The sequence below is a fragment of the Frankliniella occidentalis genome, unplaced genomic scaffold (assembly GCF_000697945.3).
Source record: "Frankliniella occidentalis isolate FOCC.00 unplaced genomic scaffold, Focc_3.1 Scaffold101, whole genome shotgun sequence".
Lineage (NCBI taxonomy): Eukaryota > Metazoa > Arthropoda > Insecta > Thysanoptera > Thripidae > Frankliniella > Frankliniella occidentalis.
In genome coordinates this window covers 123,870-135,035 of record NW_026267230.1, presented here as the reverse complement: position 1 = coordinate 135,035, position 11,166 = coordinate 123,870, and the positions used below count along the sequence as shown (strand labels likewise).

The following is an 11,166-nucleotide window of genomic DNA, read 5'->3' as shown; positions in this document are numbered from 1 at the left end:
CCACCCCCGCCCCCGCCGCGTCCCTTTGGCACGTTCACGGCCGCCCTACACTGGCATCACTTAGCACCGGAAGTGAACGCCACCGCCAGCGCCGCGTGAAGCTCGAGCAGTTGACTCTGTCGGGCACAATGCTGGTCCCCGCCCCGCGGCCCCGCGCCCGCGCACCGAAGGCCAGCCGAAAGGCCCTACTGCCCACAAACGTAGGCGATCGGCGGGGTGGCCGCCGCCCAGCCCGGCCGCCTACCCCTAAATACGCGATTTACGAGTGCAGAGTTCGGCGGCGGGCAAACAATGGAGGTGACCGAGTAAGGGGGAAGCGCAGGGCGGCAAGCGGCGCGGCGCCCGGGGCGGGGGGAGGAGGCTGGCGGGGGTGGGTGCGAGGTGAGGTGAACGCGAACGCCCCGAGAACAGACTGTATGTGGGGTAGCTGGTAGCTGGTGCGGGTTCAGGTGGACTTCGTCCTGAGTAAACTCGTCAGTACCATGAAGGGTGTTCGCCCTCAACAGTGGCAGCGACAGAGCCGCCCGAAGCGAAGGGGGCCGGCGAACGTCCGAGAGACGCCACTCTCGAATCAGGGGCGGAGACAGCGGGGCCGAGGGCGGCACGGCAAAGGCGGGGGCGGGACAGGGCGTTCCCGGCGGCTCCGTCCAAGACCATAGGGGCCTTACAAAGCCGCCCCGGCTGACGGCTGACAGCAGCAACCCGCGCGGCTCCCTGTACTTAGCACCGCAAGGGGCGGTGGGCGGGGGAGCGGCGTGGAGCGGAGGTCGGGGCGGGGGTGCAGGCGGCCGCACGGGGTCCAACCCCGACCCCTCGCCGACACCTCATTGCCATGCATAGCCATAGACCTGCCCCGCGCCCGCCGAGCCTGATTAGAGATAGCGCCAACAAACTGGAAACAGTAATCACTAAAGCCCCAGCCTCCTCCTGACCAGGCCGCCCCGCCCGGCTTCAGCAGCACAGGCCGCCGTCAGGTCCAAACTCACACAGAATTATTTCTTTTGGCCCGCACCACGTGCCTGGCGTGGCCAAACGTACGGCCATAAAACGAAAAAGAATAAGTGATTCGAAGAGGTGCGAGTGCGAGAGAGACAACAGATAGGCGAAAACTATTTGAGCCTCAGCTGTCTCGCTCACTCACTCACTCACGCACCACGAGACATTCCGCGGTATCTCTCGCACAGGTTGAGTGGGCCGCGGCCGGGCCTGGCCGGGCCTCGGGCCTACCTCCCGCCTCCTCCGCGCTGACCAGGTAATTACACCTCAATCAGTTTACCGAGAACCGCAGGAGCGGCGAGGATCAGGATAGCGACGAGGAGAGAAGAGACCCGTGACGTCAACCTCCTCGGCTCGGCTCGGCACGCCCCGCCGTCATGTCATGTGTAGGTAGTGTAGGCCGCCCCTCGGGCCGCCCGTCCCGTACCGCGGGGAGCAGCGTCCCGCGAAGGACGCGGGTGCGGCGCAAAGCTCGCGCTCGCTTTTGGCTTGGCAGCTCATCTCACCGAGAGACAGAGGCCCGGCTCAGCTCGAATGTTGCACCACTCGCAGCAGGAACAACGCTTCTACACCGCCAACAGGGGAGATTGGCCGCGCGTTATTGTGTCTCCCCCGTCACGAGGACGCCGCCGACAGTCGTGCCGGCGCAGACACGGCGCAGACACGGCGCGGGTAGCGCACAGGAAAGGCCGGCCATATCGTGACATTTAACGGCGCGTGTGTGTGTGTATGCACGCTGCCGCCGTAGTGAAGTACTACGCGCGCGCGTCCGGTGTGACGGCGACGTCCAGGGGCGGGAGCAGGGGCAGAGGGGGAGGGGGGCGGAGCGGAAGCAGGGACACACGCGCACCGGAAGTAGCCGGCGGGCGGCTGGAGACGCGGCGGACGACCGTGCGATGGTCGATGGCGTCCTATCCGATGGATGGAAATAACGTCAGCGCGAAGGGGAAGATTGTTGCGGCCGCGGCACTAGTGCGCGTGCGTGCAGGTGCCGCCGAGGACGCGGCGCCGCGCCGCCCGGCCACACGCACCCCACAGCCTCGTGATCGGTGATCGGCGCGCTGCTGCCGCGGGGGGACTTCCCCGTCGCGTCGCTCCAACACTAGCATAGAACCCTGTTGCCTTGCCCCCCGCACGGTCCAATCCGAAACCCATTCATTTACTCACGCCCATTGGAGCGGAGCGTCAGGAGAAGGAAAAGGAGGGGGCAGCCGGAATGAAACTGGGCCATAAAATTTATCAGCAGCGACATGAGCGGCATGTTCATGTACGCGCTGTATTGTGGTGGGGGGGGGGGGGGGGCGAGGCCGTGCCGAAGAGGGGCGGGGTCAGGAGGCCGCCGATGCAACCGAGTGCATGCCAGAGGACGAGATGCAAATAACTCCGCGGCCGCGCTCCCCCTCCCATACGAGGAAGTGCACGGGCGGGCGCGGGGACCTGCTGCCCCTGCTGCCCCTGCGGCCAACGGGGGCAGTCATTCAATTCAACGCACCTCACGGGACACGACGGGCGGGGGCGGGGGCGGCAGGGCGGAGGTAACCCCACGCGTGTCTGTTGGACGTGGTGCGGACAAACGTCGTCCGAGCAGAGTACCTCAGGCGGCAGGCCTTCGGGCCGTTTTTACCCGGCGACGCCGCCGCACCGGACTTTCCGCAATATTGCCGCAACACAAGGCGAACTCGCTCTGCTCGAGTATAATGTCCCGCCTTGTGTCTCGGACTCGGGCCGGGTCCGGCGCCACCGCACCAGCCCGACGGCACTCATTGGCGGCGGCATTCCAGTGCAAACGCGAACGTGCGCTGCGTCACCGGCGTCCTCGGCCGCAGCCTCCTTGACCTGCTGCCGGCGCTGCTGCAGCTGCGGGTCGTCGCCGTCTGCATCGGTGGCTACCTACGTCTAGGATCAGAGCACGTTATCGTACCACCCTACGCCTTCGTACACCGCCCTGCTGTATGTCGTTGCAGAGTGCGTTCATACGTTTCATTGACTTCGTTCCAAGTCTCTTTCAAATGAGGGACTACCCACCCGTGCCGCTGCCGCTATCGGATCACGCGAACTTCCCGGCCTAAACGCAACACAACAAGGACCCCCCCCCCCCTCCCCTCCCCTTAGACTTTCTGAAGAGACCACAATCTGAGAGGCTGCACGCTTGGTGTGTGTAACGGCTACTCCAAACTGCAACACCTTCTGCGATAAGCAAACTTATCCCACGCTTATCTGCCTCCCCCACCCGAACTATACTCGCACATGGTCGCGGCCGGCAAACAGAGCGGCGCCGAGGCCCGAGGCCAGTGGAGCAGAGGCCCCCGCGAGGGGCTGTCAAAGGTCTGCTTCGGTCGGGCCGGAGGACGTCATCGGAGACCACGTGACCGAAGGGTCCGTCGGGCCGGGCCCGTCTCCTCCTGGCCTTCCCCGCAGAGGCCGTGCACCCCGCGCGCCCTGTTAAAAATATTTCTTTACATTTTCATTACATGTTGTGAAGCTATTTTCATTGGATTTTCGTAATGATATTTAATGACGTTTCATTGCGTATTGTGGAATTTCATTAAAATGTTATGAAATTCCAAAATGAGTATTGAAAAAGTTATTAAATATCGTTACGAAACTCTAATAGAAATAGCTTCACAACATGTGACGAAAATGTAATGAAATATTTTTAACAGGGAAAAAAGCATTCCGGTAATGCTAAAATGCAGAATAACGCGGGAAAGAAGAAAACGGAAATCGCTATACTTTAACATGCTGATTTCCGTTTTCTTGTTGCCTGCATTCTTGCATTTCAGCTTTACCGGGATGCTTTATTGTACTCCAGCGCGGCTCCCGCCCCTCATATTGATCGCTCTGGCGGCCCGGCGCTGTGCTGCGGGGTTGGGGGCGTGCAGTGCCTTTGCACTTGCCTGGAGCGGTGGTCACTGGCCTGACCAGTGCGGACCAATACAAGACAGGGAACAGGGAATGTAAAGCTTCCAGCCACAAAGTTCGCGCGGCGCGTTCATGAATGTGAACTACGGAGGGGTGGGGATTGATGCATTGCAATGGTTTTCCTGACTGGAGCGGGGCGGGACGGGGTAACTGCTATCACGGCGTTCGGCTCGCTATCAGCTCGCTTTCAGAGCCGGCGAGAGGCGCGGCGCGTGCGCCGGCTGGGCTCGGCTGGGCTCGGCACGAGGATGACGATGACGCCCTTGTTTACCTAGGCGGCGTGAAAGCCACGAGGCCCCGGCGGCGGGGCGACAGCGCGCGGTTCCTGCCTTTTGACGCACCGCGGCGACACGCGACACGAGCCCGACGGTTTCTTACTGACCTCCTTTACAAATACAAGTCTTTTCTTGCAGTTTGGCAGGGCCAATATGACTCCACGAAGTATAGTGCTCCCCTTCACATGCGGGGAAGTCCCTCCTTGGTCGCCTGCTCGCTCCAACCATGCATCGCTACACGGACGTTTGTAACGCGCGCCGGCGGCGGGAGCGCCCGACGACCCACTTCCAGCGCGTGTCCCGTGCATTGGGCAGTTCAAAGTCAATGCCGCGCCCGTGGGGTGATGAGCGTTGATGTTTCCACTCGTGCCACCGCTACTACGGGTCGCACCCGCGCCAGCCTGCCGCGGCCGCTGCTGTCTTTGCCGCTGACGTCTGCCCAATGAAGTGTCGCGGTAAAGTCGGACGCGGTCGTCACGTTGCCGACGGCAGCCTCCTCCGCCGTGACGGCGGCCCGGCCCGGCCCGGCCCCGAGCGGCCCCCGAGGGAGTCACCTGACGCCGCAGTTTCCCCCGCGGCCCTGCCTGCCTGCAGCAAGGTACGGCAGTACGGGACGCGTACCTCACTGTCTCTGGTTTCACCATCCATACGAGGCCGCCGTAGCTTGCTGGCCGCTGCTGCTGAGTTCCCCGTCCTGCAGCCTGGGGCTGACCCGGGTCGCCGGGTGGCAAGGGGAGGCAGTAGGCAGTGTACGTCACGCATCTCAGGGGCGTAACGTTACATCTTTCTTTAAGTTGAATGACATAGGCGATAACACCCCTTCCCATTCTCCCCCAGTGCCGTTAGTGCCGTCATAAACCGTGAAATAAAGGGTGGTGTCCGTCACAGTCGCAGGGCGGGAATAGGGTACATCTACGACTCCAGTGTTGTGTCGAAGGCCAACTAAGGGCGTAGCTCGGTTTGCGGCCTATAGTCTGTGGTCACGCACCACCGGCGCACTGACCCCGCGGCCAAGCCCGCGGCACTCGTGGCGCCGGCGCCGCACGCCACGGCATGCCAAGCTCTCCTGTACCGACACGACACCCACACAGAACGCCGACTAGACTTCTCATTCCAGAAAAGTCGCGTGATGTTCCCCCTCCTCTACCGCCACCCCTTCCCCGGGGGTGGCGACGTTCCCTGCATTATTACCTCCCCCCCCCCCTAAACCTCTCGTTAACATTTGCACAATTGGCTACGCCGCACACGAGCGAGGGAAAATGCCCCTAATATAGGCGCAATCCGTTCTTTCCCAGCAATCGCCGGCGTTCAAAACACCCCCCCCCCCCCCCCACCTTGTCCATTTTTCCTATTCTAAGGGGGGGGGGGGGCAATATGGAGGCAGGTGGCAGGCCCAGGAAGGGAATCATACGTGCGGACACTCGCCGTGACAGGGCTGCCCCAGGTACCCCGCCCCCGCCATAGGTGCGGGAGGTATCAGCCCAGCCCAGTCCAAGGACATGATGACAACTCACCGAGTCAAGAGCTTGAGGAAACACCCGAAGCCCCGGCAAGTTGCGACCTCGGCCGTGTACGTCACCGTCATGCTGTCTGCTGTTCCTCACTTATGTCAATCACGAATGTCGCAGGCACCGGTGGCTTTGCACAGTCCCTCCTCCCGGTCAGTCAATCACTGCACTTTCGGCGACACCAGCGCCAGCAGACGGCGGCCGGTGGTCATCCTGTCGTCTGCTGCCGGAGCGCCGGCTCGCCACGCCACGAGTGTCAACAAACGCAGCTGGAAAAGGGGTGGCGAAGCGGGGGAGGGGGGGGGGGCGTTGACACCACGTGCACCGAAACGACACTGCCGCGGGCGCCGCGACGCCTGGCGCCAATCCTCCCCCGCGAGGGCCGCGAGTCGGTCGCGGAGAGGTCCGCGGGGACAGCCTGCGGCGGGGCCCAGGCGTCGACTGAGGAGGGCGCGGCGGGCGCGGCGCGGCGCTGCGCAGCCAAAGCCGCTCGGCTCAACTGCTCAACTCGGCGCGACTCCACGCCCCAGCCAAAACGCAGCGCGGCGCCACGCCACGCGCCAGCTGCCGTCGCGACGGCGGGTGGCGGGTTAGGGGGGAAATGAAGGGGGGGGGGGGCGTCGCGATGAGCCAAACGCGCCCGCAGGACCAGGACCAGGACCTCGCTGGAAGCGCAAATCAGCAAGACGAAATAACAAGTGGATCCATACGGTGTGCCACTGCCCCTCCCTCGCTCTCTGCCGTCTTCCAGTGGATGCGGCTATCTCGTGGTACTGTCGATCTTTCCCCTTGTTTCATGCACTTGCCTACGTGAACAAACAAAGCCTGAAAGTTAAAAATGTTTACCGTGGCTTCGCATTGCAAGTGAGCGCCAAAAATGGTGTGAACGCTTAATTTCTCATTATGTTTGGGGCCAAATGTCCGAAACCTAGTTCAGTTCTGTACATGATGGCGCTTTTACTGGACCCACCAACACAAGATTTTGGAACCAGTGTCGAAGCTTCCATCCCTTATTTAGCCTCATATCGAAATCCAATGAACTTTACTGGCTGTTAACTTTCTTATCTACCGTTCGGATGACAGTTCTGAGTTTGTTATTTAGGTTAAATGAATTTTTCATATTACGTTCAACTGTACTGAAGTTCTGATTTGTCTTCGTCTTCAGAGATGCTCAGCTGTTGGATTTTCATAAAAAGATTTCTGCAAGGCAAGCATGTTTTGTCAAACATTGTCAACATTCATTTGAAGGTGGATCACAGTTTTTTCCCATTTGCACGGGGAAAATCTGATTTTGTTAAGTGTTGAGTGATGACCGTGGTGTTCAAAAGTTTTAGAATGGTGCCTCAGTGATTGGTAAGGCTTTTGGATGACCGTGACTGCACGAAATAGGTCTGCTGGATTTCGACGTAGTACTTCTCACATTCACACAATTCACAATTATTTATCCCAATGTATGCAAGTTCGACCAGAGAGGTTGTTGTTTCCATAACTTTGCAAAACGTATGAATGTGGATGAGGAATCTTTGGGCTGTGCATCTTTTGCAAAATGTGGAAATGAGTTTCAAGGTCCAATTGTTTTGGTTGTCATTTAACCCATTGGTTCTGGCATGCTTTGTTTTGGTTGTATTTTTTTTTCACTTGTGCATTCCTGTAGGTTGTGTTTATGTTATAAATTCTTATTTTATTTTAAACAACTGCTAATCTCGTCTTAAGAGCATAATCATTGTCTAATAACACATTATGGATATCAAATCAAAAGTATTATCTAACCATCTTTTTTTCCTTGATTACTTCCGTGTTTGTGATTTTATTTTTTTTCCAGATAATGTGATAAGGATCTAGAAAAGTCACAATGTTTTCAACTGTAAGTGTCCCTTTCCAACTCTTTCTTTCTATTCTACTTGGTAAGTTAACATTCAGTGTAAGTTTTAGATTGACCAATATGCCCTGCAAAACTCTTCTAATTTATATGTTTTTCAGCATTTGTAAACAGTGGGTTTGCATCAACATGCAACGGCATCTTGAAAAATTGGGAGGGTACAATCAACAGCCCTAATTACCCTCAACCATACCCTAACTCTACAAGCTGCACATGGTATCTGTTCCCACCTGCAGACCATGTTCAGTCCCTAACTATTGTGTAAGTTACCTTAAATCTAAACTGTATTGTTTCCTCTAACTTTGGAAAATTTATCTGACACTTGTGTGACAAATTTTAGTATTCAAGATCTGGAAATGGAACAAGGCTTGAAATGCCTCATGGAAACTTTTGGCCCATGTTGCACTCATAGCTGGCTCTCAGTTCCATTTAATGAATTGGGACGTCCCACGACAAACCAGCAGCTTTGTGGCCACAATGAAACAATAAGACAACGGGTATTTACTGTCACTAATCCTGGGAAAAGTGTCCATATAAAATTCCACTCTGTTGGAAATCATTTTTCAAGACGTGGCTTCCAGCTTCACTATACTTTTAGTAAGTTTAAATAACTGAACCCTCCGTTTTGTGTTGTTCCTCTTCAGCTATTTAACTTTTACTACTCCCTTAGGCCCAAGAATTGGATGTGCAGAAGGTCAAATTAGATGTGATAATGGAAAGTGTGTACTTCCAATGTGGCGTTGTGATGGGATAGCACAATGTCAAGATGGTGCTGATGAAGTCAACTGCCCCAAGAGCCACTGTCGCAATCCGCATGATGTGGAGTGTGGTCCATTAGACTTTGGTTGTTTCAACAACCATACCCAAAGGTGTGATGGTCACCGTGATTGTCGTTTGTCAGGCTTAGATGAAGATGGCTGTCGAGAGTGCAGCAAAGGGTCGTTGCCTTGTTACACTCGTGGATGTTATCTAGTATCTCAGACTTGTGATGGTGTTCCTGATTGCCGAGACTTCACAGATGAAGCAGATTGTGGTATGTAGTGTAATTTGTAAATCTAATCTCCAGGAATTGCCACAAATAACGAGCAACAATGAAATCTAAACAATGCTTGTGACTTTCCTCAGGTGTTTGTCCTGATGGGCAGGTTGAATGTGGCTCTCAAGCAGGGAAATGTTATTCTCCTTATTTGGACCGTTGTAATGGTCAATTGGATTGCCCTCTTGGGGAAGATGAAATGGATTGTGGTAAGATTTTTTATCCTAGTGTTGTTTTCTATTTGCCAAACACTCTATTTATCTCTCATTTTTTCTGTTTCAGAGCCCAATTGTAAAGATGCTATTGCTTGTACCAATGGACGAGGTTGTTACCGTCCATCTGAACGATGCAATTATGTTGAGGATTGTGATGATGGGTCAGACGAAATGCATTGCAAACATGACTTTACCATCCGAGACACATTTGGGTGTGGCTCAGGAGGCACAATAGCCGAAAGATTGTGGTGTGATGGTGTGGATGACTGTGGTGACGGCAGTGATGAACAGGGTTGTATTCGGGTAGGTTTTTCATGCTATTGTATTTTGATGTAGTCTTTATTCTTTATCTCCTATTATTTTAATCATTTTTGTTTTGTTTTGTTTGTACAACAGAATTCTGTTATTACTGCTGCAATCATGGGTTCCTTATTGTGCGGTCTTCTTTTGGTTATTGCTGTTGGATGCACTTGTCGACTTTATAGCCTGAGCCTCAAAGGCATTGGGAGTGGAAGCAGTGCCAGCAACTCACAACATCAAAGTACTTCAGCTGCCTCACAAACAGGATCTGGCTCATCAAGGTTGGTTACCTCAGTTGAATCCATAATTAATTCAACAATTCTGAAACAAACTCACCTTTTTTGTAAGCGGGATCTTATCAAGGATATCATTTATTTGAATTTTATTTTTGTTCTAAAGGTCTTGTGCACTTCCACCAATGTCAACCTTCCCTGGTGATGAAGAATTCTATTTCCGTGAGCCACCTCCAGCCTACTCTGTTGCTATTGGAGAAGCTCCGCCTCCTGCCTGTGTCTACCCATTTTCTATAAACTCTATAAATCCTAATGGTACTCAGCCAAGAGTACACAATGGTAAGCATTTAAATGGATTTAACTGCATGCATTACTTAAGGCATTATGTTTTTGGGATCTTTAAAACGTTTCATCAACATTTGTAGGCCTCGACCGCAGTCGAAGATCTCGGCGACACGGGTCTAGTCGCCGCAGCAGCCCTCGAGTGTCAGGACCACCCCAGCTACCTCCAGACCTCCCCCCACTTCCACCCTATTCACCAGCCCCACAAAGTGCTTTGCCCCCATACAGTCCAACAGCAGTAGAGCAGTCAGAAGCTCCTCAATCATCAACCTCAACTCCCCAATTTGCTGCTCCACCTACAGTCAAGGTTCGTTAAGTTCCTGTTTCTAATGCTAGATCTCTCTCCCCCCCTCACTTTCTAATATACGACATTGACATTTTCATGTTCCCGGTCTACAGGTAATGGAGTCACTTTTGCGGGCAATCAACAATGAAAGTGAAACTGTGTCTGAAGAGGCAGGGTCAGATGTGGCAGCTCTTGTGGAAACACCCCCGGCGTCACCATCACCATCACCATCACCTTCTATGTCTTCAAGCCAAGAGAGCATAGCATAAGTTTTCCCTAGTCATCCAAACCAGTGCATGCTGGTATTTTTGAGGTTGTTGATATGTTTTCTATGAGAAAAGCCAAAAGTCTTTTTTGGCTTGTGAACTACAATTCTAATGTTCACACATGCTTTTGGATTAGAGGAAAATGGTATTGAACCCACTGTGAAGTGTAGGAGAATCAATTCTTTGAAACATTTTAGAGCCTACATGATAAAATACTCCTAGCATTTTATGATCACAAGAAGAGTTCTAAATCAGAGAGTAGTGTGAATTGTGTGGGTTTTAATTAATACATCACTTTGTTGCCATTAGAATCTTATTTTGTGTTTATGCTTAATTTTATTTCTTGTTATATTTTACCCATTGTAAAAATGCCTCAATGTTCCTGGCAAGTTACCATATTATTTACAGTATGTCTTGAATTAATGCTCTTGGAGGTTAGAAGAAAGCAAGGATTGTACTAATAAGAAAGTAGCCGATTTCCCTTAGAAGCTCCACAACCCTTACTCCTTTTAATCCTTTTGTTTTAATTTTTTTGTTTCTGTCTTATGGTTTATGTGCTTAGTGCTATGAATTTGTCTACACTGTATCTTACTTAATCATTATCTCACAAGTTTCTTTTCCACCATACCTCATAACTTATGGTATGCAAAAATGACTGTCACGTGAGATTTAGACCGTCCTTATTATTTTCTTTTGACCAATCAATCTCAATTTTATGATTGTGCATGCTACTATTTGAGAAATGAAATATCAATGCAGCAACGTATATTTGTTAAACTACATATTTTTTTGTAAATTGTATTGTTTGTAAGGTGTGCTTAAAGTCTCCCTTCTGAATCACTGATAGTCTTTTTATGTTTTTCAATTATTATTTGTCTATTACTTTTAAAATATATCTTTTACTGACT

The 11,166-nt window shown here is 53.1% G+C and overlaps 2 protein-coding genes across 5 annotated transcripts in view; one reads left to right on the top strand and one right to left on the bottom strand.

The window, feature by feature from the left end:
* Positions 1 to 6,170, bottom strand: part of LOC113211802 (bestrophin-2) — a 13,470-nt gene extending 7,300 nt beyond the window's left edge. Inside the window, exon 1 of one of the 2 annotated variants that reach the window (XM_052269739.1) lies at positions 5,708 to 6,170. In XM_052269739.1, coding sequence (XP_052125699.1) covers positions 5,708 to 5,778 — 71 coding nt within the window. In that variant the 5' untranslated portion in view covers positions 5,779 to 6,170. The remainder of the gene's footprint in view (positions 1 to 5,707) is intronic. The other variant, XM_026430287.2, reaches the window with a different exon arrangement.
* Positions 6,171 to 6,359: 189 nt separating this feature from the next.
* Positions 6,360 to 11,160, top strand: LOC113211801 (low-density lipoprotein receptor-related protein 3). 3 transcript variants are annotated; one of them, XM_052269753.1, is made up of 11 exons: positions 6,360 to 6,471; positions 7,524 to 7,605; positions 7,682 to 7,841; positions 7,921 to 8,177; positions 8,251 to 8,613; positions 8,706 to 8,825; positions 8,899 to 9,134; positions 9,228 to 9,412; positions 9,531 to 9,703; positions 9,790 to 10,013; positions 10,106 to 11,160. In XM_052269753.1, the coding sequence occupies exons 2-11, from the start codon at positions 7,554 to 7,556 to the stop codon at positions 10,259 to 10,261; spliced, it is 1,926 nt and encodes a 641-aa protein (XP_052125713.1). In that variant the 5' UTR covers positions 6,360 to 6,471; positions 7,524 to 7,553; the 3' UTR covers positions 10,262 to 11,160. The 3 variants fall into 3 exon arrangements, with proteins under 3 accessions (XP_052125713.1, XP_026286069.1, XP_026286070.1); XM_026430284.2 differs by lacking the exon at positions 6,360 to 6,471 and adding an exon at positions 6,861 to 7,054; XM_026430285.2 differs by lacking the exon at positions 6,360 to 6,471 and adding an exon at positions 6,888 to 6,908.
* Positions 11,161 to 11,166: the final 6 nt, after the last annotated feature.